Source organism: Salvelinus fontinalis, chromosome 13 (genome assembly GCF_029448725.1).
Source record: "Salvelinus fontinalis isolate EN_2023a chromosome 13, ASM2944872v1, whole genome shotgun sequence".
Taxonomy (NCBI): domain Eukaryota; kingdom Metazoa; phylum Chordata; class Actinopteri; order Salmoniformes; family Salmonidae; genus Salvelinus; species Salvelinus fontinalis.
In genome coordinates, this window is record NC_074677.1 from 2,119,802 (window position 1) to 2,145,759 (window position 25,958).

Sequence of the window (25,958 nt, forward strand, 5' to 3'; positions counted from 1 at the left end):
AGTGATTGTAGTGGACTATAAACTACTTGTATTAGAGGAGCCGTAATGGCAGCCAGTCACAGTGATTGTAGTGGACTATAAACTACTTGTATTAGAGGAGCCGTAATGGCAGCCAGTCACGGAGCCGGTGTTGTTGGTTAACACCCAGATGATGTTCTTTACAATCTCCCGTGACGCAGACATGACAACTCAACATGAATGTGGCTCTCACGAGCTTCCTATCGTGTGTCTCCCTCCCCGTGGCACGAGGCGAAACCGGAGCTGCTGCTGCTGGGTCACATGTGCCCCTGTAGCTAGGAATTCCTCCCTGCCGTGTGTGTGTGTGTGTGTGTGTGTGTGTGTGTGTGTGTGTGTGTGTGTGTGTGTGTGTGTGTGTGTGTGTGTGTGTGTGTGTGTGTGTGTGTGTGTGTGTGTGTGTGTGTGTGCGTGTGCGTGTGCGTGTGCGTGTGCGTGTGCGTGTGCGTGTGCGTGTGCGTGTGCGTGTGCGTGTGCGTGTGCGTGTGCGTGTGCGTGTGCGTGTGCGTGTGCGTGTGCGTGCGCGTGCTTCCGAGCAGAGGAGAGGACAGAAGAAAAGGGAACTGCTATGTAAAACGATATTTAGAACCAAACACCCCTTTTCCGTCTTAACATATTATTAAACTACGGGGTGGAACAGGACCTTCAACTTCCTCTGTCCTTCGCCGCCGGGATGCAGAACCCCGGGAAGGAACACCTGTACAAGGTAACCTCATATTTATATCTTCAATGTATTTATTAAGTTATTATGATAAAATAGATATTTTGAATGAAAATGTCTTATGATTTAGACCTATAGTGGAGAATGACGGGTGATGTCTCGTTTGGTTGTGCTCTGACAATTTGTAATGGTTTCTAATTTGAGAATGATGATAGTAGATGTGGGGTTCTGCTTGTGCTCTGTGTTCCAGGTGTTGGTGATCGGGGACTTGGGTGTGGGGAAGACCTCCATCATTAAGCGGTATGTCCATCAGACTTACTCCACCAACTACCGCGCCACCATTGGCGTGGATTTCGCCCTGAAGGTCCTGAACTGGGACTCTGAGACCATACGGCTACAACTTTGGGACATCGCCGGTAGGATAGACAGCTCCTTAATCTAGCGCTACTAAGTAATCGCGCTTCTTAAATCAACTTCTGTTATACTGTATGCCTCTCTATCTAATTTAAGCTACCACCATCAATTAGAACACATCTTTATCCAAACTTGTTTTTGTCAACTTCGTTCATACCCGGAAAAAGTTATTTATATTGTTGTTGGGCAACACGACATCTTATTGGGGGAAAACTCTTGTTATTCTATTTGAAGCACTGAGACAGTCATTCAAGAATGATGTTGAATGACTGTCTGTAATAAATTCATATAAAAAAAATGGACAGGTGGGAATGATGGGGGAATGGGAATGATAATGTACATAATATCATATTATATATGTTATTGTTATGTTATTATATATATATTATTATAGTAATCTACATGGTCAACAGTGTGTGGACACCCCTTCAAATTAGTGGATTTAGCTTTTTCAGCCACACCAATTGCTCACAGGTGTATAACATCTCCATAGACAAACACTGGCAGTAAAATGGCCTTACTCAAGAGCTCAGTGACTTTCAACGTGACTTTTCTAGCGCTTCACTATAACACCTTTCCAACAAGTCAGCTCGTCAAATTTCTGCCTTGCTAGAGCTGCCCTGGTCAACTGTGCTGTTATGTGAAGTGGAAACATCTAGGAGCAACAACGGCTCTGCCGCGAAGTGGCAGGCCACACAAGTTTACAGAACGGGACCGCCGAGTGCTGAAGCACGTAGTGCGTAGAAATCGTCTGTCCTCGGTTGCAACACTCACTACCGAGTTCCAAACTTTCTCTGGAAGCAACCTCAGCACAAGAACGATTCGTCGGGAGCTTCATGATATGGGTTTCCATGGCCGAGAAGCCGCACACAAGCCTAAGATCACCACTCTGGAGAAGTGGAAATGAGATCTGTGGAGTGATGAATCACGCTTCACCATCTGGTAGTCCGACGGACAAATCTGGGTTTGGCGGATGACAGGAGAACGTTACCTGCCCAAATGCGGAGTGCCAACTGTAAAGTTTGGTGGATGAGGAATAAGGGTCTGGGGCTGTTTCTCATGGTCCGGGCCCCTTAGTTCCAGTGAAGAGAAATCTTAACGCTACAGCATACATACTATGACTCCATATCAATGCCCATGATTTTGGAATGAGATGTTCGACGAGCAGGTGTCCACACACGGTGTATTAAGAACAAGAAGAGAGCCAAGAACAACTGCCATATGAAATGCTGCATCTTAATATGTAACATGTGTTCATCATTCCTGCTGGTTTTGGATTGTACTGGTTTTAAAGTGGTGGTTCCAGTTCATGAACTGTCTTTGTTGGAGAAACTCTCTGTATTTGATGCAGCGTGTGACTTTCCTTTAGAAGCTCTCTCTCTCTCTCTCTCTCTCTCTCTCTCTCTCTCTCTCTCTCTCTCTCTCTCTCTCTCTCTCTCTCTCTCTGTCTCTCTGTCTCTCTGTCTCTCTGTCTCTCTGTCTCTCTCTGTCTCTGTCTCTGTCTCTGTCTCTGTCTCTGTCTCTGTCTCTGTCTCTGTCTCTGTCTCTGTCTCTGTCTCTGTCTCTGTCTCTGTCTCTGTCTCTGTCTCTCTGTCTCTGTCTCTCTGTCTCTCTGTCTCTCTGTCTCTCTGTCTCTCTGTCTCTCTGTCTCTCTGTCTCTCTGTCTCTCTGTCTCTCTGTCTCTGTCTCTGTCTCTGTCTCTGTCTCTGTCTCTGTCTCTGTCTCTCTGTCTCTGTCTCTGTCTCTGTCTCTGTCTCTGTCTCTCTGTCTCTCTGTCTCTCTGTCTCTCTGTCTCTCTGTCTCTCTGTCTCTCTGTCTCTGTCTCTGTCTCTGTCTCTCTCTCTCTCTCTCTCTCTCTCTCTCTCTCTCTCTCTCTCTCTCTCTGTCTCTGTCTCTGTCTCTGTCTCTGTCTCTGTCTCTGTCTCTGTCTCTGTCTCTCTCTGTCTCTGTCTCTGTCTCTCTCTGTCTCTGTCTCTCTCTGTCTCTGTCTCTGTCTCTGTCTCTGTCTCTGTCTCTGTCTCTGTCTCTGTCTCTGTCTCTGTCTCTGTCTCTGTCTCTGTCTCTGTCTCTCTCTCTCTGTCTCTGTCTCTGTCTCTGTCTCTGTCTCTCTCTCTCTCTCTCTCTCTCTCTCTCTCTCTCTCTCTCTCTCTCTCTCTCTCTCTCTCTCTCTCTCTGTCTCTCTCTCTCTCTCTCTGTCTCTGTCTCTGTCTCTCTCTCTCTCTCTCTCTGTCTCTCTCTCTCTCTCTCTCTCTCTCTCTCTCTCTCTCTCTCTCTCTCTCTCTCTCTCTCTCTCTCTCTCTCTCTCTCTCTCTCTCTCTCTCTCTCTCTCTCTCTCTCTCTCTCTCTCTCTCTCTCTCTCTCTCACGGTTCATCTATCTCGTGGAGGTATTGGTGGAATCATGTGAGCCCATGTGAGGGAGATTTAAGGGCAAGTCACAGTAGTACCATTGTAAACACACACACACACACACACACACACACACACACACACACACACAGTACTTGTCTCACACCTATCTGTCTGCCTATAACTGGCTTTACAGCCTTGGCTGTTTGTTCAGAAACAATACAATGTTACTATATCAACCTTTTATCCCATCAAAACTCTTGTGACATTAATGACAATACAAGAAGAAGAAGTGTGTCACAACAGACAGGCAGCCAGACAGACAGCCAGACAGCCAGCCAGCCAGCCAGACAGACACACAGACACACAAACAGACAGACACACAGCCAGACAGACAGCCAGACAGCCAGACAGGCAGGCAGGCAGGCAGACAGACAGACAGACAGACAGGCACACAGGCACACAGGCACACAGGCAGACAGATAGACAGGCACACAGGCAGGCAGACAGATAGACAGGCACACAGGCACATAGGCAGACAGACAGATAGACAGGCACACAGGCAGGCAGACAGGCAGACAGATAGACAGGCACACAGGCAGGCAGACAGATAGACAGGCACATAGGCAGACAGACAGATAGACAGGCACACAGGCAGGCAGACAGGCAGACAGATAGACAGGAACGCAGGCAGACAGTCGCTGTTCCATTTCCTCTTCTCCACCTCTGTCGCTGTTCCATTTCCTCTTCTCCACCTCTGTTGCTGTTCCATTTCCTCTTCTCCACCTCTGTCGCGGTTCCATTTCCTCTTCTCCACCTCTGTCGTGGTTCCATTTCCTCTTCTCTACCTCTGTCGCTGTTCCATTTCCTCTTCTCCACCTCTGTTGCTGTTCCATTTCCTCTTCTCCACCTCTGTCGCTGTTCCATTTCCTCTTCTCCACCTCTGTTGCTGTTCCATTTCCTCTTCTCCACCTCTGTCTCGGTTCCATTTCCTCTTCTCCACCTCTGTCGTGGTTCCATTTCCTCTTCTCCACCTCTGTCGCTGTTCCATTTCCTCTTCTCCACCTCTGTCGTGGTTCCATTTCCTCTTCTCCACCTCTGTCGCTGTTCCATTTCCTCTTCTCCACCTCTGTCGCTGTTCCATTTCCTCTTCTCCACCTCTGTCGCGGTTCCATTTCCTCTTCTCCACCTCTGTCGTGGTCACATTTCCTCTTCTCCACCTCTGTCGCTGTTCCATTTCCTCTTCTCCACCTCTGTCGCTGTTCCATTTCCTCTTCTCCACCTCTGTCGCTGTTCCATTTCCTCTTCTCCACCTCTGTCGTGGTTCCATTTCCTCTTCTCCACCTCTGTCGTGGTTCCATTTCCTCTTCTCTACCTCTGTCGTGGTTCCATTTCCTCTTCTCCACCTCTGTCGCTGTTCCATTTCCTCTTCTCCACCTCTGTCGCTGTTCCATTTCCTCTTCTCCACCTCTGTCGCTGTTCCATTTCCTCTTCTCCACCTCTGTCGCTGTTCCATTTCCTCTTCTCCACCTCTGTCGTGGTTCCATTTCCTCTTCTCCACCTCTGTCGCTGTTCCATTTCCTCTTCTCCACCTCTGTCGCTGTTCCATTTCCTCTTCTCCACCTCTGTCGCGGTTCCATTTCCTCTTCTCCACCTCTGTCGTGGTCACATTTCCTCTTCTCCACCTCTGTCGCTGTTCCATTTCCTCTTCTCCACCTCTGTCGTGGTTCCATTTCCTCTTCTCCACCTCTGTCGTGGTTCCATTTCCTCTTCTCCACCTCTGTCGCTGTTCCATTTCCTCTTCTCCACCTCTGTCGCTGTTCCATTTCCTCTTCTCCACCTCTGTCGTGGTTCCTTTCCTCTTCTCCACCTCTGTCGTGGTTCCATTTCCTCTTCTCTACCTCTGTCGCGGTTCCATTTCCTCTTCTCCACCTCTGTCGCTGTTCCATTTCCTCTTCTCCACCTCTGTCGCTGTTCCATTTCCTCTTCTCCACCTCTGTCGCTGTTCCATTTCCTCTTCTCCACCTCTGTCGCTGTTCCATTTCCTCTTCTCCACCTCTGTCGTGGTTCCATTTCCTCTTCTCCACCTCTGTCGCTGTTCCATTTCCTCTTCTCCACCTCTGTCGCTGTTCCATTTCCTCTTCTCCACCTCTGTCGCTGTTCCATTTCCTCTTCTCCACCTCTGTCGCTGTTCCATTTCCTCTTCTCCACCTCTGTCGCTGTTCCATTTCCTCTTCTCCACCTCTGTCGCTGTTCCATTTCCTCTTCTCCACCTCTGTCGCGGTTCCATTTCCTCTTCTCCACCTCTGTCGTGGTTCCATTTCCTCTTCTCCACCTCTGTCGTGGTTCCATTTCCTCTTCTTCACCTCTGTCGCTGTTCCATTTCCTCTTCTTCACCTCTGTCGCTGTTCCATTTCCTCTTCTCCACCTCTGTCGCTGTTCCATTTCCTCTTCTCCACCTCTGTCGCTGTTCCATTTCCTCTTCTCCACCTCTGTCGTGGTTCCATTTCCTCTTCTCCACCTCTGTCGCTGTTCCATTTCCTCTTCTCGACCTCTGTCGTGGTTCCATTTCCTCTTCTCCACCTCTGTCGTGATTCCATTTCCTCTTCTCCACCTCTGTCGTGGTTCCATTTCCTCTTCTCCACCTCTGTCGCGGTTCCATTTCCTCTTCTCCACCTCTGTCGCTGTTCCATTTCCTCTTCTCCACCTCTGTCGCGGTTCCATTTCCTCTTCTCCACCTCTGTCGTGGTTCCATTTCCTCTTCTCCACCTCTGTCGTGGTTCCATTTCCTCTTCTCCACCTCTGTCGCGGTTCCATTTCCTCTTCTCCACCTCTGTCGCTGTTCCATTTCCTCTTCTCCACCTCTGTCGTGGTTCCATTTCCTCTTCTCCACCTCTGTCGCTGTTCCATTTCCTCTTCTCCACCTCTGTCGCTGTTCCATTTCCTCTTCTCCACCTCTGTCGCTGTTCCATTTCCTCTTCTCCACCTCTGTCGCTGTTCCATTTCCTCTTCTCCACCTCTGTCGCTGTTCCATTTCCTCTTCTCCACCTCTGTCGCTGTTCCATTTCCTCTTCTCCACCTCTGTCGCTGTTCCATTTCCTCTTCTCCACCTCTGTCGCTGTTCCATTTCCTCTTCTCCACCTCTGTCGCGGTTCCATTTCCTCTTCTCCACCTCTGTCGTGGTTCCATTTCCTCTTCTCCACCTCTGTCGCTGTTCCATTTCCTCTTCTTCACCTCTGTCGCTGTTCCATTTCCTCTTCTCCACCTCTGTCGCTGTTCCATTTCCTCTTCTCCACCTCTGTCGCGGTTCCATTTCCTCTTCTCCACCTCTGTCGTGGTTCCATTTCCTCTTCTCCACCTCTGTCGTGGTTCCATTTCCTCTTCTCCACCTCTGTCGCGGTTCCATTTCCTCTTCTCCACCTCTGTCGTGGTTCCATTTCCTCTTCTCCACCTCTGTCGCTGTTCCATTTCCTCTTCTCCACCTCTGTCGCTGTTCCATTTCCTCTTCTCCACCTCTGTCGCTGTTCCATTTCCTCTTCTCCACCTCTGTCGCTGTTCCATTTCCTCTTCTCCACCTCTGTCGCTGTTCCATTTCCTCTTCTCCACCTCTGTCGCTGTTCCATTTCCTCTTCTCCACCTCTGTCGCTGTTCCATTTCCTCTTCTCCACCTCTATCGCTGTTCCATTTCCTCTTCTCCACCTCTGTCGCGGTTCCATTTCCTCTTCTCCACCTCTGTCGTGGTTCCATTTCCTCTTCTCCACCTCTGTCGCTGTTCCATTTCCTCTTCTTCACCTCTGTCGCTGTTCCATTTCCTCTTCTCCACCTCTGTCGCTGTTCCATTTCCTCTTCTCCACCTCTGTCGCTGTTCCATTTCCTCTTCTCCACCTCTGTCGTGGTTCCATTTCCTCTTCTCCACCTCTGTCGCTGTTCCATTTCCTCTTCTCCACCTCTGTCGTGGTTCCATTTCCTCTTCTCCACCTCTGTCGTGGTTCCATTTCCTCTTCTCCACCTCTGTCGTGGTTCCATTTCCTCTTCTCCACCTCTGTCGCTGTTCCATTTCCTCTTCTCCACCTCTGTCGTGGTACCATTTCCTCTTCTCCACTTGCCCTGACATCTAATGTGAGCCACCATTGTTCATCTTTTTTTTATTATTATCACTTTATATTAAAACCTTTTCTCAATATTGGGGCGCCGTTTCGACTTTGTAAAAAAATCGTTCCCAAATTAAACTGCCTCGTACTCAATTCTTGCTCGTACAATATGCATATTATTATTACTATTGGATAGAAAACACTCTCTGGTTTCTAAAACTGTTTGAATTATATCTGTGAGTAAAACAGAACTAATTTTGCAGCAAACTTTCTGTCAGGAACTGAGAAATCTGAAATCGGGGGCTCTGTTCCAGGGTCAGTTTATTAATTTGCATGTAATCTATGAGTCGACATGCACTGCATACGCCTTTCCCTAGATGACAGTAAGCAGTGAGAATTGGAATGGGGTGTCTAGGTAGATCTGAGGCCGAACAAGAGCTCTTGGAACCGGGGGTTCAACTTTCTTTACAACGTTCGTCATGACACGAGAACAACCTCAGGATGGCATTCTGAAAAGCTCTCGTTATAGCCCTTAGATATATCCGGCTCTGATTTTATTCGATATATGTGTTAAAAACATCATAATGTAGTTATTTTAAACCGAGTTATATCAGTTTATATCAGTATATTGCGATTTTCGGAATTTTCTTTGTGCTAAATTCTGGGGATTTGGACACGTCTGCACCACATGGCTAACGTTTGCTGCTAATTCCACAGTTGAAGACGACATTCTACAACCGAGCAACGATTATTCTGGACAAATGACAACTTGTACAAGATTCTGATGGAAGCTCATCAAATAGTAAGAACTATTTATGATGTTAATTCATAATTTCTGTCGAAAAAGTTAAACTATTATTCCGCCATTAATTTTGGCGCGGTCTCGCTTTAACGTACGCTGTATGTCGTAGTAACGTTAATTTAAAAAATCCAACACAGCTGTTGCATTAAGAACTAATGTATCTTTAATTTGCTGTCCAATCTGTATTTTTTAGTCAAGTTTATGATTAGTTATTGATTAGATTAGGTGCCTCTCCCAAGATTTCTCCCGACATTTTGTTTGCAGTTTGGCTACTATTCACAATGTATAACCACGATTTGTGCCGCTAAATATGCACATTTTCGAACAAACCATGTATGTATTGTGTAATATGATGTTATATGACTGTCATCTGAACAAGTTTGAGAAGGTTAGTGAAAAAATTAATATCTTTTGCTGGTTTATTCGCTATCGCTAACGTTATGTTGAATGAATGGGGCTGTGTGGTAGGCTATTGTAGTAAGCTAATATAATGGTATATTGGGTTTTCGCTGTAAAACACTTAAAAAATCTGAAATATTGGCTGGATTCACAAGATGTTTGTCTTTACTTTGCTGTACACCATGTATTTTTCATAAATGGTTTATGATGAGTACTTAGGTATTTCATGTTGGTTTCTGTAGTTATTCTAGCTGCTTTGGTGAGAGTTGTGAGGGTGGCTGCAATGTCAAACTATGATTTATACCTGAAAATATGCACATTTTTCTAACAAAACATATGCTATACAATAAATCTGTTATAGGACTGTCATCTGATGAAGTTGTTTCTTGGTTAGTGACTATTTATATCTTTAGTTGGTCGAATTTGTGATAGCTACCTATGCAGTAAAAAAATTGTGAAAAAAAAAAAAGTTGGGTCTTTTGCTATCGTGGTTAGCTAATAGAAATACATATTGTGTTTTCCCTGTAAAACATTTTAAAAATCAGAAATGATGGCTGGATTCACAAGATGTGTATCTTTCTTCTGGTGTCTTGGACTTGTGATTTAATGATATTTAGATGCTAGTATTTACTTGTGACGCTATGCTAGGCTATGCTAGTCAGCTTTTTTACTGATGAGGGTGCTCCCGGATCCGGGATGAGTACTTCCTCACAAATCCGGATATAACTTGGTTTAAAATAACAACATTATGATGTCTTTAACAGCTATATCGAATAAAAACACAGCCGGATATATCTAAGAGCTATAACTGGAGCTTCTAGTACGATATGCCAAGGTCCTTCCTGTGTCAGAGCGAAGAGGGAAAAGGCCGGACCTTTCCTTCCCAAGCCATTTATAACCTTTCAGATCTGCCTAGAGACTCCATTTCAAGTCTCACTATTCGCTGACATCCAGGGGAAGGCGTATGCAGAGCATCTCAACCAATAGAAGAAAGGCAAATTAATAAACTGATCTGGGAACAGCTTGCAGAATTCTGCATTCTCACATCCACATAGGAAAATTGCTCTAAGTCCAGTTCTGTTTCCCTCACAGATATAATTCAAACGGTTTTAGAAACTAGAGAGTGTTTTCTATCCAATAGTAATAATAATATGCATATTGTACGAGCAAGAATTGAGTACGAGGCAGTTTAATTTATTACAAAGTGCTAACAGCACCCCCTATTGACAAGAAGTTTTAATTAAAATGTTATTTGTTTTGTTTGAAAATAGGACAAAATAGAGTAGAATAATCTACATTGCCATCCTGTTTGTGTGTCTCTACAGTCTCTACTGGTGAGTCTAACCAGTTAGTATGTGTGTGTGTGTGTGTGTGTGTGTGTGTGTGTGTGTGTGTGTGTGACTAAACTCAGGGAGTTGACTCAATACAGGACTAAGATTGAATTGTACTACACCGGCTCCAACGCTCGTTGGATGTGGCAGGGCTTGCAAACTATTACAGACTACAAAGGGAAGCACAGCCGCGAGCTGCCCAGTGACATGAGCCTACCAGACGAGCTAAATCACTTCTATGCTCGCTTTGAGGCAAGAAACGCTGAGGCATCCATGAGAGCATCAGCTGTTCCGGACGACGTGTGTGATCACGCTCTCCGTAGCCGACATGAGTAAGATCTTTAAACAGGTCAACATTCAAAAGGCTCCGAGGACTAGACGGAATACCAGGACGTGTGCTCCGGGCATGGGCTGACCAACTGGCAGGTGTCTTCACTGACATTTTCAACCTGTCCCTGATTAAGTCTGTGATACCAACATGTTTCAAGCAGACCACCATAGTCCCTGTGCCCAAGAACACGAAGGCAACCTGCCTAAATGACTACAGACACGTAGCACTCACGTCCGTAGCCATGAAGTGCTTTGAAAGGCTGGTCATTGCTCACATCAAAACCATTATCCCAGAAACTCTAGACTCACACTAATTTGCATACCGCCCAAACAGATCCACAGATGATTCAATCTCTATTGCACTCTACACTGCCCTTTCCCACCTGGACAAAAGGACCGCCTATGTGAGAATGCTATTCATTGACTACAGCTCAGCGTTCAACACCATAGTTCCCTCAAAGTTCATCAATAAGCTAAGGACCCTGGGACTAAACACCTCCCTCTGCAACTTGATCCTGGACTTCCTGACGGGCCTGGTATAGAGACAAAGTGGAGTCGCAATTCAACGGCTCAGACACAAGACGTATGTGGCAGGGTCTACAGGCCATCATGGACTACAAAAAGAAAACCAGCCACATCACGGACAACGACGTCACGCTGCCAGGCAAACTGATCACCTTCTTTGCCCACTTTGAGGATAATACAGTGCCACCGACACGGTCCGCTACCAAGGACTGTGAGCTCTCCTTCTCCATGGCTGATGTGAGTAAGACATTTAAACGTGTTAACCCTCACAAGGCTGCTGGCCCAGATGGCATCCCTAGCCGCGTCCTGAGAGCATGCGCAGACCAGCTGGCTGGTGTGTTTACAGACATATTCAATCTCTCCCTATCGCAGTCTGCTGTCCCCCACATGCTTCAAGATGGCTACCATTGTTCCTGTACCCAAGAAGGCAAAGATAACTGAACTAAATGACTATCGCCCCATAACACTCACTTCTGTCATCATGAAGTGCTTTGAGAGACTAGTCAAGGATCATAATCACCTCCAACTTACCTGCCACCCTAGCCCCACTCCAGTTTGTATACCACCCCAACAGGGCAATGACGATGCAATCGCTATCACACTACACACTGCCCTCCAACTCAATCATCTAGTTTGCAGACGACACAACAGCAGTGGGCTTGATTACCAACAACGATGAGTCAGCCAACAGGGAGGAGATGAGGGCACTTGGAGTGTGGTGTCAGGAAAAAAACCTCTCACTCAACGTCAACAAAACAAAGGAGATGATCGAGGACTTCAGGTAAACAGCAGAGGGAACACCCGCCGCGGAGAAGGTGGTAAGTTACGCGCTCGATACGGAAGTGGTCAGATGAAGCGGATGCTAAACTTCAGGACTTCTTTGCACAAACTGGAATAAGTTCTGGGATTCATCCCGTGGCATTAAGGAGTTTACCACATCAGTCACCGCACTAATAGGTGCATCGACGATGTTGTCCTAAAAGTGACAGTACGTACATATCCCAAGCAGAAGCCATGGATTACAGGCAACTGAGCTAAAGGCTAGAGCTGCTGCTTTCAAGGAGCGGGACACTAATCCAAACGTTTATAGGAAATCCCTCTACGACCTCAGACGAGCGATCAAACATGCAAAGTGCACGTCAATACAAGACTAAGATAGAATCTTACTAAGCTCTGACACTTATCGGATGTGGCAGGGTTCGCAAACTATCATGGATTCCAAAGGGAAACCCAGCCGCGAGCTGCCCAGTGATGCGAGCATACCAGACGAGCTAAATGCGTTCTATGCTCGCTTCGAGGCAATGCAACTCTGAACCTCACATGGGAGCACCAGTTGTTTCCGGACGACTGTGTGATCACACTCTCTGTTGCCAATGTGAGTAAGACCTTTAAAACTAGTTAACATTCACAAGGCCGCAGGGCCAGATGGATTACCAGGATGTGTACTCAGCTGGTAAGCGTGTTTGCTGACATTGGTATCCTCTCTCTGACCTAGTTTTGTAGACTAGATACAGTATTTCAAGAAGACCATCATAGTCTCTGTGCCCAAGAACACCAAGGTAACCTGTCTAAATGATTATCACCCCGTAGCACTCACATCTGTAGCCATGAAATGCTATGAAAGGCTAGTCATGGCTCACATCAACACAATCATCCCAGACACCCTTTGACCAACTCCAATTTACAGGATCCGCATCTTTTATCCGCACTTTTTTTAAACTTTTTTCAATTTTCGCCGAAAACTACATACCCAAATCTAGCTGCCTGTAACTCAGGTCCTGAAGCAAGGATATGCATATTCTTGGTACCATTTGAAAGGAAACACTTTGAAGTTTGTGAAATGTGAAAAGGAATGTAGGAGAATATAATACAATAGATCTGGTACAAGATAATGTATGGAAAAAACTAACCGTTCTTTTGTATTTGTTTTTGTACCATCGTTTTTGAAATGCAAGAGAAAGGCCATAATGTATTATTCCAGCCCAGCTGCAATTTAGATGTTGGCCACCAGATGGCAGCAGTGTATGTGCAACGTTTTAGACTGATCCAATGAACCATTGCATTTCTGTTCAAAATGTGCCTAAATTGTTTATTAATAACTTCATGTTCAAAACTGTGCATGGTATTCTTTCACTGTAATAGCTACTGTAAATTGGACATTGTTGTTAGATTATCAAGAATTTAAGCTTTCTGACAATATCAGATATGTCCATGTCCTGAGAGATGTTCTTGTTACTTACAACCTCATGCTAATCGCATTAGCCTACGTTAGCTCAACAGACCCATGGATGGGACACCAATCCCAGAAGAAATTTTAAGAACAAATTCTTATTTACAACGATGGCCTAGGAACTGCCTTGTTCAGCTGGAGAACGACAGATTTTTAATTTGTCAGCTTGGGGATTCAATCTAACAACCTTTCGGTTACTGGCTCAATGCTTTAACCACTAGGCTACCTGTCACCCCAATGTGTTGAATGCTGTTCATTGACTACAGCTCAGCATTCAACACTATAGTTCCCTCCAAGCTCATCAATAAGATAAGGACCGTGGGACTGAACACCTCCCTCTGCAACTGGATTCTGGACTTCCTGATGGGCCACCCCCAGGTGGTGAGGGTAGGCAACAATGGATCTGTCACGCTGATCTTCAAGACGGGTTCCCCTCAGGGGTGCGTGCTTAGTCCCCTTCTGTTAACCCACAACTGCGTGGGTGCGCATGAGTCCAACACCATCGTCAAGTTTTCTAACGACACGATTCCCACGGGAAACCAGTATGAAAAAGTATGAAAATGTATGCACTCGCAGTATACTGTAAGTCACTCTGGCTAATAATGTCTGCTAAATTACTTAAATGTTAAAAAATCACAGATGACGATAGACTACACCAGACTACACCAGACTAGAATAGACTACACCAGACCAGAGTAGACCAGACTACAGCATACCAGACCAGAGTAGACCAGACTACAGCATACCAGACTACAGCAGACCAGACCAGACAGACCAGACTAGGCCAGACTACAGCATACCAGACTAGAAAATACTACACCAACATACAGCAGACCAGAATATACAGACCACACTAGGCCAGACTAGAGAGACCAGACAGGCAAGACTAGACAGACCAGACTAGACCAGACTAGACCTACCTGTCAGACTAAACTACACCAGACCAGACTAGACCAGACCAGACAAGACCAGAGTAGACCAGACCAGACTAGACCAGATTAGACCAGACCAGACTAGACCAGACCAGACTAGACCAGACCAGACTACACCAGACCAGACCAGACTACACCAGACTACACCAGACCAGACCAGACTAGACCAGACTACACCAGACCAGACCAGACTACACAAGACCAGACTAGACTACACAAGACCAGACTAGACTACACAAGACCAGACTAGACTACACCAGACCAGACTAGACTACACCAGACCAGACTAGACTACACCAGACCAGACTAGACTACACCAGACCAGACTAGACTACACCAGACCAGACCAGACCAGACTACACCAGACCAGACTACAGCAGACCAGACTAGACTACAGCAGACCAGACTAGACTACACCAGACCAGACTAGACTACACCAGACCAGACTAGACTAGACCATACTAGACTACACTAGACCAGACTAGACTACACCAGACCAGACCAGACTACACCAGACCAGACTAGACTACACCAGACCAGACCAGACTACACCAGACCAGACCAGACTACACCAGACCAGACTACACCAGACCAGACTACACCAGACCAGACTACACCAGACCAGACTACACCAGACCAGACTAGACTAGACCAGACCAGACTATACTACACTAGACCAGACCAGACTAGACAGACCAAACTACACTAGACCAGACCAGACTAGACAGACCAAACTAGTCCAGACTAGACAGACCAGACTAGAGAGACCAGACTAGACAGACCAGACTAGACCAGACCGGACAGACCAGACTAGACCAGACCAGACCAGACTAGACCAGACCAAACTAGACCAGACTAGACAGACCAAACTAGTCCAGACTAGACAGACCAGACTAGAGAGACCAGACTAGACCAGACAGACCAGACTACACCAGACCAGACCAGACTAGACCAGACTAGACCAGACAGACCAGACTACACCAGACCAGACCAGACTAGACCAGACTAGACCAGACCAGACCAGACTAGACAGACCAGACCAGACCAGACTAGACCAGACTAGACAGACCAGACCAGACCAGACTAGACCAGACTAGAGAGATCAGACCAGACCAAACTAGTCCAGACTAGACCAGACTAGAGAGACCAGACTAGACCAGACAGACCAGACTACACCAGACCAGACCAGACTACACCAGACCAGACTAGACTAGACTACACCAGACCAGACCAGACTAGACCAGACTACACCAGACCAGACCAGACTACACCAGACCAGACCAGACCAGACCAGACCAGACCAGACTAGACTAGACCAGACAGACCAGACTAGACAGACCAGACTAGACTACACCAGACCAGACTAGACTACACTAGACCATACTAGACTACACTAGACCATACTAGACTACACCAGACCGACTAGACTAAACAGACCAGATAGGCCAGACTAGACAGACCAGACCAGACAAGACCAGACCAGACAGACTAGACAGACCAGACCAGACAGACCAGACAGACTAGACCAGACCAGACCAGACAGACTAGACCAGACCAGACCAGACAGACCAGACCAGACAGACCAGACAGACAGACCAGACTAAACCAGACCAGACAGACCAGACCAGACAGACCAGACTAGACAGACAAGACAGACCAGACCACACAGACCAGACTAGACCAGACTAGACAGACCAGACTAGACCAGACTCAGACCTGCAGACCAGACTAGACCAGACCAGTCAGACCAGACTAGACAGAGCAGACAGACCAGACCAGACAGACCAGACTAGACCAGACCAAACTAGACCAGACTCAGACCTGCAGACCAGACTAGACCAGACCAGACTAGACCAGACTAGACCAGACCAGACTAGACCAGACAGACCAGACCAGACAGACCAGACAGACCAGACTAGACCAGACCAGACTAGACTAGACCAGACCAGACTAGACTAGACTAGACCAGACCAGACTAGACTAGACTAGACTAGACTAGACCAGACTCAGACCTGCAGACCAGACTAGACAGACCAGACTAGACTAGACCAGACTAGACCAGACTAGACCAGACTAGACCAGACTAGACCAGACTAGACCAGACTAGACCAGACTAGACCAGACTAGACCAGACTAGACCAGACTCAGTCCTGCAGAACAGACTAGACCAGACTAGACCAGACCAGACCAGACAGACCAGACTAGACCAGACCAAACTAGACCAGACTCAGACCTGCAGAACAGACTAGACCAGACTAGACCAGACCAGACTAGACCAGACCTGCAGAACAGACTAGACCAGACTAGACGGACCAGACCAGACCAGACTAGACCAGAATCAGACCTGCAGAAATAGCTGCTTCACTGGGCCTATGTAATGACTGGGAATGTGGAGACTCACTAACTCACTCTGAATGGGTCTGTTCAAGATGGAATGTGGAGACTGTTAACTGTCACTGAAATGGCCACTAATATAACCTTATCCACTGATTTGCTGTTAGTCCCCTAGACTACAGAATGGAATGAGCTGTAGCTGTCTGTTTTTAAGAGTAGTAGCTACACTCATCACTAAGGAACCACAGTAATACTTTCTCTGCACCTTTTCCTTCTGTCTCCTAAACAGTGCTGGTAACCTTTTCCTGCCTGAGACATGGACGATAATGTTACTGAGCAGTCCTGCCTGAGACAAGATAATGTTACTGAGCAGTCCTGCCTGAGACAAGATAATGTTACTGAGCAGTCCTGCCTGAGACAAGATAATGTTACTGAGCAGTCCTGCCTGAGACAAGATAATGTTACTGAGCAGTCCTGCCTGAGACAAGATAATGTTACTGAGCAGTCCTGCCTGAGACACGGCAGATAATGTTACTGAGCAGTCCTGCCTGAGACAAGATAATGTTACTGAGCAGTCCTGCCTGAGACAAGATAATGTTACTGAGCAGTCCTGCCTGAGACAAGATAATGTTACTGAGCAGTCCTGCCTGAGACAAGATAATGTTACTGAGCAGTCCTGCCTGATACAAGATAATGTTACTGAGCAGTCCTGCCTGAGACATGGACGATAATGTTACTGAGCAGTCCTGCCTGAGACAAGATAATGTTACAGAGCAGTCCTGCCTGAGATAAGATAATGTTACTGAGCAGTCCTGCCTGAGACATGGACGATAATGTTACTGAGCAGTCCTGCCTGAGACAAGATAATGTTACTGAGCAGTCCTGCCTGAGACAAGATAATGTTACTGAGCAGTCCTGCCTGATACAAGATAATGTTACTGAGCAGTCCTGCCTGAGACATGGCAGATAATGTTACTGAGCAGTCCTGCCTGAGACAAGATAATGTTACAGAGCAGTCCTGCCTGAGATAAGATAATGTTACTGAGCAGTCCTGCCTGAGACAAGATAATGTTACTGAGCAGTCCTGCCTGAGACAAGATAATGTTACTGAGCAGTCCTGCCTGAGACAAGATAATGTTACTGAGCAGTCCTGCCTGATACAAGATCATGTTACTGAGCAGTCCTGCCTGAGACAAGATAATGTTACTGAGCAGTCCTGCCTGAGACAAGATAATGTTACTGAGCAGTCCTGCCTGAGACAAGATAATGTTACAGAGCAGTCCTGCCTGAGACACGGAACCCAATTGTCATCCTTTGATCACAAGGTTGTCCTCTTGGTCTAATGGTGAACATGTTGCGTTACTATGTGGGAGAACAAGGTTCAAATCCCACCAGTTACAATAACAGTATATCTCTGTCTCTCTCTCTCTCCGCTGTAGGTCAAGAGCGGTTTGGGAACATGACCCGTGTGTACTACCGAGAGGCCATTGGGGCGTTCATCGTGTTTGACGTGACACGGCCGACTACCTTCGAAGCCATCACCAAGTGGAAGGAGGACCTGGACTCTAAACTCATGCTGACCAACAGAGAGGTGAGTACAGGACAGTGAGTTGATTCTACCATGGTAAAGTACTATTTAAATCATCCTGTTCATATGCATCACCTTCTTGCCTTTTACCTCTCTATTGGACAGAGCATCGCCACGGTCCTATTGGCTAATAAATGTGACCATGGGCGGGAGGTTCTGACCAATAACGGCGTGAAGATGGACCAGTTCTGTAAAGACAACGGCTTTGTGGGCTGGTTTGAGACCTCAGCCAAGGTGGGAACACGCACGCACAAACACATACACGCACATACGCACCCATGTGCACGCACACACAGACAACATGCACAACAGCTTTGTGGGGTCCTCATTCTGCCACCCTCTATGGGCCTTACTCCACCCTATCTGAGATATCTACTGCAGCCCTCATCCTCCACATACAACACCCGTTCTGCCAGTCACATTCTGTTAAAGGTCCCCAAAGCACACACATCCCTGGGTCACTCCTCTTTTCAGTTCGCTGCAGCTAGCGACTGGATCGAACTGCAAAAAACACTCTTACTGACAGTTGTGGTTGCTTTGTACGCTGTATTGCTGTTTCTACCTTCTTGCCCTTTGTGCTGTTGTCTGTGCCCAACAATGTTTCTACCTTGTTTTGTGTTGCTACCATGTTGTGGTCATGTTGTGCTGCTACCATGCTGTGTTGCCATGTGTTGCTGCCTTGCTATGTTGTTGTCTTAGGTCTCTCTTTATGTAGTGTTGTGGTGTCTCGCTTGTCGTGATGTGTGTTTTTGTTCTATAGTGTGTGTTTTTGTTCTATATTATGTGTTTTTGTTCTATAGTGTGTGTTTTTGTTCTATATTGTGTTTTTGTTCTATATTGTGTGTTTTTGTCCTATATTGTGTGTTTTTGTTCTATATTATGTGTTTTTGTCCTATATTGTGTGTTTTTGTTCTATATTGTGTGTTTTTGTTCTATATTGTGTGTTTTTGTTCTATATTATGTGTTTTTGTCTTATATTGTGTGTTTTTGTCCTATATTTTAATTGTATTTATTTTTTATTTTTTATCCCTGCAGGAGGCCTTTTGCCTTTTGGTAGGCCGTCATTGTAAATAAGAATTTGTTCTTAACCGACTTGCCTAGTTAAATAAAAGGTTAAATAAAATGTAATAAATAAATACAAATACAGACACATCAACTTAATCTCCAAATAAAATGCCAGTGGCGTAACTGCAGCGACTGAATGTGGAGCCGTTTCTTAGCTGTCCGTCAAATTCCACAAAGGTTAAACTAAAACTTAAGTTTAGGCATTAAGTTAAAGGTTAAGTTAAAGGTTAAGTTAAAGGTTAAGGTTAGGGATAGGGTTTAGGGTTAGGGTTAAGGTTAGGGTTAGGGTTTAGTGTTAAGGTTAGGGTTAGGGTTAGGGTTTAGGGTTAAGGTTAGGGCCAGGGTTTAGGGTTAGGGATAAGGTTAGGGTTAGGGTTTAGTGTTAATGTTAGGGTTAGGGTTAGGGTTTAGGGTTAAGGTTAGGGACAGGGTTTAGGGTTAGGGTTAAGGTTAGGGATAGGGTTTAGGGTTAGGGTTAGGGTTAGGGTTAGGGTTAGGGTTAGGGTTAGGGTTAGGGTTAGGGTTAGGGTTAAGGGTTAGGGTTAGGGTTAGGGTTAGGGTTAGGGTTAAGGTTAAGGTTAGGGACAGGGTTAAGGTTAGGAGGTTCTACAGGGGTCAGAGGTCATGGGCTAAGCTGCTGTCCAGTCAGACAGTCACTACACATTCCCACTGCTTCTAAATCAGTTGAACCAGGTTTTACCTGGGTACAGGGTTAGGGTTAGGGTTAGGGTTAGGGTTAAGGTTAAGGTTAGGGACAGGGTTAAGGTTAGGAGGTTCTACAGGGGTCAGAGGTCATGGGCTAAGCTGCTGTCCAGTCAGACAGTCACTACACATTCCCACTGCTTCTAAATCAGTTGAACCAGGTTTTACCTGGGTACAGGGTTAGGGTTAGGGTTAGGGTTAAGGTTAGGGACAGGGTTAAGTTTAGGAGGTTCTACAGGGGTCAGAGGTCATGGGCTAAGCTGCTGTCCAGTCAGACAGTCACTACACATTCCCACTGCTTCTAAATCAGTTGAACCAGGTTTTACCTGGGTACAGGGTTAGGGTTAGGGTTAGGGTTAAGGTTAGGGACAGGGTTAAGGTTAGGAGGTTCTACAGGGGTCAGAGGTCATGGGCTAAGCTGCTGTCCAGTCAGACAGTCACTACACATTCCCACTGCTTCTAAATCAGTTGAACCAGGTTTTACCTGGGTACAGGGTTAGGGTTAGGGTTAGGGTTAAGGTTAGGGACAGGGTTAAGGTTAGGAGGTTCTACAGGGGTCAGAGGTCATGGGCTAAGCTGCTGTCCAGTCAGACAGTCACTACACATTCCCACTGCTTCTAAATCAGTTGAACCAGGTTTTACCTGGGTACAGGGTTAGGGTTAAGGTTAGGGACAGGGTTAAGGTTAGGAGGTTCTACAGGGGTCAGAGGTCATGGGCTAAGCTGCTGTCCAGTCAGACAGTCACTACACATTCCCACTGCTTCTAAATCAGTTGAACCAGGTTTTACCTGGGTACAGGGTTAGGGTTAGGGTTAGGGTTAAGGTTAGGGACAGGGTTAAGGTTAGGAGGTTCTACAGGGGTCAGAGGTCATGGGCTAAGCTGCTGTCCAGTCAGACAGTCACTACACATTCCCACTGCTTCTAAATCAGTTGAACCAGGTTGTTTTACCCGGGTACAGGGTTAGGGTTAGGGTTAGGGTTAGGGTTAGGTTGTTTTACCTGGTTGTTTTACCTGGGTACAGGGTTAGGGTTAGGGTTAGGGTTAGGGTTAGGGTTAGGTTGTTTTACCTGGTTGTTTTACCCGGGTACAGGGTTAGGGTTAGGGTTAGGGTTAGGGTTAGGGTTAGGTTGTTTTACCTGGTTGTTTTACCTGGGTACAGGGTTAGGGTTAGGGTTAGGGTTAGGGTTAGGTTGTTTTACCTGGTTGTTTTACCCGGGTACAGGGTTAGGGTTAGGGTTAGGGTTAGGGTTAGGTTGTTTTACCTGGTTGTTTTACCCGGGTACAGGGTTAGGGTTAGGGTTAGGGTTAGGGTTTTACCCGGGTACAGTGAATACGGAGAGGGTTAGGGTTAGGGTTAGGGTTAGGGTTAGGTTGTTTTACCTGGTTGTTTTACCCGGGTACAGGGTTAGGGTTAGGGTTAGGGTTAGGGTTAAGGTTAGGGTTAGGTTGTTTTACCCGGGTACAGGGTTAGGGTTAGGGTTAGGGTTAGGGTTAAGGTTAGGGTTAGGTTGTTTTACCCGGGTACAGGGTTAGGGTTAGGGTTAGGGTTAGGGTTAAGGTTAGGGTTAGGTTGTTTTACCTGGGTACAGGGTTAGGGTTAAGGTTAGGGTTAGGTTGTTTTACCTGGTTGTTTTACCCGGGTTAGGGTTAGGGTTAGGGTTAGGGTTAAGGTTAGGGTTAGGGTTAGGTTGTTTTACCCGGGTACAGGGTTAGGGTTAGGGTTAGGTTGTTTTACCTGGTTGTTTTACCCGGGTACAGGGTTAGGGTTAGGGTTAGGGTTAGGTTGTTTTACCCGGGTACAGGGTTAGGGTTAGGGTTAGGTTGTTTTACCTGGTTGTTTTACCTGGGTACAGGGTTAGGGTTAGGGTTAGGGTTAGGGTTAGGTTGTTTTACCTGGTTGTTTTACCCGGGTACAGGGTTAGGGTTAGGTTGTTTTACCCGGGTACAGGGTTAGGGTTAGGGTTAGGGTTAAGGTTAGGGTTAGGGTTAGGTTGTTTTACCCGGGTACAGGGTTAGGGTTAGGGTTAGGGTTAGGTTGTTTTACCTGGTTGTTTTACCCGGGTACAGGGTTAGGGTTAGGGTTAGGGTTAGGTTGTTTTACCCGGGTACAGGGTTAGGGTTAGGGTTAGGTTGTTTTACCTGGTTGTTTTACCTGGGTACAGGGTTAGGGTTAGGGTTAGGTTGTTTTACCTGGTTGTTTTACCCGGGTACAGGGTTAGGGTTAGGTTGTTTTACCCGGGTACAGGGTTAGGGTTAGGGTTAGGGTTAGGTTGTTTTACCTGGTTGTTTTACCTGGGTACAGGGTTAGGGTTAGGGTTAGGGTTAGGTTGTTTTACCCGGGTACAGGGTTAGGGTTAGGGTTTTACCAGGTTGTTTTACCTGGGTACAGGGTTAGGGTTAGGGTTAGGGTTAGGGTTAGGTTGTTTTACCTGGTTGTTTTACCCGGGTACAGGGTTAGGGTTAGGGTTAGGGTTAGGGTTAGGTTGTTTTACCTGGTTGTTTTACCCGGGTACAGGGTTAGGGTTAGGGTTAGGTTGTTTTACCTGGTTGTTTTACCCGGGTACAGGGTTAGGGTTAGGGTTAGGGTTAGGGTTAGGTTGTTTTACCCGGGTACAGGGTTAGGGTTAGGGTTAGGGTTAGGGTTAGGGTTAGGGTTAGGTTGTTTTACCCGGGTACAGGGTTAGGGTTAGGGTTAGGGTTAGGGTTAGGGTTAGGTTGTTTTACCTGGGTACAGTGAATACGGAGAGTATTCCGACCCCTTGACTTTTTCCACATTTTGTTACGTTATTATTATTGTAAATAATATTTAGAAATAGATGAAATTGTTTTTTTTTCTCATCAATCTTCACATAATACCCCATAATACCCCACGATGACAAAGTAAAAACAGGTTTCTAGAACATTTTGTACATTTATTAAAAAATAAAAAACAGAAATATCACATTTACTTAAGCATTCAGACCCTTTACTCAGTAAAGGGTCTGTCTTCGTTGAAGCACCTTTGGAAGCGATTTCAGCCTTAAGTCTTCCTGGGTATGAAGCTACAAGCTTGGCACACCTGTATTTGGGGAGTTTCTCCCATCCTTCTCCGCAGATCCTCCCGAGCTCTGTCAGGTTGGATGGGGAGCGCCGCTGCACAGCTATCGGGTTCTTGGTCACCTCCGTGACCAAGGCCCTTCTCCCCCGGTTGCTCAGTTTGGCCGGGAGGCCAGATCTAGGAAGAGTCTTGGAGGTTCTAAAGTTCTTCCATTTAAGAATGATGGAGTCCACCATGTTCTTGGGGACCTTCAATGCTGCAGAATATTTTTGGTACCCTTCCCCAGATCTGTGCCTCAACACGGTCCTGTCTCAGAGCTATACAGACAATTCCTTTGACATCCTTGCTTAGTTTTTGCTCTGACATGCACTGTCTACTGTGGGACCTTATATAGACAGGTTTGTGCCTTTCCAAATCATGTCCAATGAATTGAATTGACCACAGGTGGACTCCAATCAAATTGTAGAAACATCTCAAGAATGATCAATGGAAACAGGATGCCACTGAGCTGAATTCTCGAGTCTCATAGCAAAGGGTCTGAATACTTATGTAAATAAGGTATTTCTGTTTTTTTATTTTTTTTATTAATTTGCAAACATTTCTAAAAACATGTTTTCTCTTTGACATTACTATATATTGTTTGTAGATTAATGAGGACAAATATAATTTAATCAATTTTAGAAAAAGGCTGTAACGTTAAAAAAAATTGCAAAAACTCAAGGGGTCTGAATACTTTCCGACCGGCACTGTAAGGATCAATAAAAACATTGCCATTTCGTACAATGAAAATGTGTTTATATACGTGTACTGAACCATGTCAAAGGAGCACCTGATTTTGTTTAACAAGGCAACAGCTCTGAAACTAGCCAATAACTTTTAATCTTGTTGTTTTACTCCTTTAGGAGAACACCAACATCAGCGAGGCCGCAAACTTCCTGGTGAAACACATCATGGCTACAGAGAATGATTTCCTAAAGTCAGTGGTCCCAGACACCATCTCTCCAAAACTAAATGACTCACAACCTGGGAACTGCTCTGCCTGCTACAAACCATAGCTAGACGACTCACAACCTGGGATCTGCTCTGCCTGCTACAAACCATAGAGGGAGGAGAGGAGGAGAGGACTGGGGATAATACGAGGGGAGGAGAAGATAGGAAGAGAGAACTGGTTCAAACTATAGAGGAAGGAGTGGAGGAGAGGTGAAGAGAGGAGAGGAGGCAGATCCTGGAGAGGAGAAAGCGGAAGTGGAACGGGACTATGTTGGTCCTCTGTAGTTCAGTTTATAGAGCATGGTGCTTGTAACACCAGGGTAGTGGGTTCAATTCCAGGGACCACCCATACGTAAAATGTACACACGCGTGACTGTGAGTCGCTTTGGATAAAAGTGTCTGCTAAATGTAATATATTATTCTTAATATGTTGTGGAGCAGAGAGTGGAGAGATGATTGAATGTCACTACAAGTGCCCTTCATATCCACCTCTCCAGAAGACAGAGGCGCTGATTTCAAAACATCCCCTTCTCCTCGATCCTTGGCCCTCCATTTACTCATTCATGCGCAACTTCGTGTCCCAAAGCCGAGGGAGTAAATATTAGACCCTCATATTGCCACTTCAACCAAGCCAGCAAGCCGAGGGAGTAAATATTAGACCCTCATATTGCCACTTCAACCAAGCCAGCAAGCTGAGGGAGTAAATATTAGACCCTCATATTGCCACTTCAAGCCAGCAAGCTGAGGGAGTAAATATTAGACCCTCATATTGCCACTTCAACCAAGCCAGCAAGCTGAGGGAGTAAATATTAGACCCTCATATTGCCACTTCAAGCCAGCAAGCCGAGGGAGTAAATATTAGACCCTCATATTGCCACTTCAACCAAGCCAGCAAGCTGAGGGAGTAAATATTAGACCCTCATATTGCCACTTCAACCAAGCCAGCAAGCCGAGGGAGTAAATATTAGACCCTCATATTGCCACTTCAACCAAGCCAGCAAGCCGAGGGAGTAAATATTAGACCCTCATATTGTCACTTCAACCAAGCCAGCAAGCCGAGGGAGTAAATATTAGACCCTCATATTGCCACTTCAACCAAGCCAGCAAGCTGAGGGAGTAAATATTAGACCCTCATATTGTCACTTCAACCAAGCCAGCAAGCCGAGGGAGTAAATATTAGACCCTCATATTGCCACTTCAACCAAGCCAGCAAGCCGAGGGAGTAAATATTAGACCCTCATATTGCCACTTCAACCAAGCCAGCAAGCTGAGGGAGTAAATATTAGACCCTCATATTGCCACTTCAAGCCAGCAAGCCGAGGGAGTAAATATTAGACCCTCATATTGCCACTTCAAGCCAGCAAGCCGAGGGAGTAAATATTAGACCCTCATATTGCCACTTCAACCAAGCCAGCAAGCCGAGGGAGTAAATATTAGACCCTCATATTGCCACTTCAAGCCAGCAAGCCGAGGGAGTAAATATTAGACCCTCATATTGCCACTTCAAGCCAGCAAGCCGAGGGAGTAAATATTAGACCCTCATATTGCCACTTCAACCAAGCCAGCAAGCCGAGGGAGTAAATATTAGACCCTCATATTGCCACTTCAACCAAGCCAGCAAGCCGAGGGAGTAAATATTAGACCCTCATATTGCCACTTCAAGCCAGCAAGCCGAGGGAGTAAATATTAGACCCTCATATTGCCACTTCAACCAAGCCAGCAAGCCGAGGGAGTAAATATTAGACCCTCATATTGCCACTTCAAGCCAGCAAGCCGAGGGAGTAAATATTAGACCCTCATATTGCCACTTCAAGCCAGCAAGCCGAGGGAGTAAATATTAGACCCTCATATTGCCACTTCAACCAAGCCAGCAAGCCGAGGGAGTAAATATTAGACCCTCATATTGCCACTTCAACCAAGCCAGCAAGCCGAGGGAGTAAATATTAGACCCTCATATTGCCACTTCAACCAGCAAGGCTGCTAGCTTCAGAGCGAAGTGATATCCCGACACGCACTGCGATATGTTTTGGAGTTTGCACAATTTTATACAAAATAATGGGGAGGTGTGCCTAATTATATGTCACGTAAATTTGATAATGTCTGATTTGGAGACTTGACACATGTAACAGATGAAATACCTCCCAAATTAAATGTTTAACTGTTA

General features: G+C 46.1%; 1 protein-coding gene across 1 annotated transcript; it reads left to right on the forward strand.

Moving 5' to 3' along the window:
* The first annotated feature begins 542 nt into the window (after positions 1 to 542).
* On the forward strand, positions 543 to 25,958 carry rab38b (RAB38b, member of RAS oncogene family). Its single transcript, XM_055941382.1, has 5 exons — positions 543 to 721; positions 927 to 1,092; positions 17,851 to 18,002; positions 18,105 to 18,233; positions 23,707 to 25,958. The coding sequence occupies exons 1-5, from the start codon at positions 689 to 691 to the stop codon at positions 23,857 to 23,859; spliced, it is 633 nt and encodes a 210-aa protein (XP_055797357.1). The 5' UTR covers positions 543 to 688; the 3' UTR covers positions 23,860 to 25,958.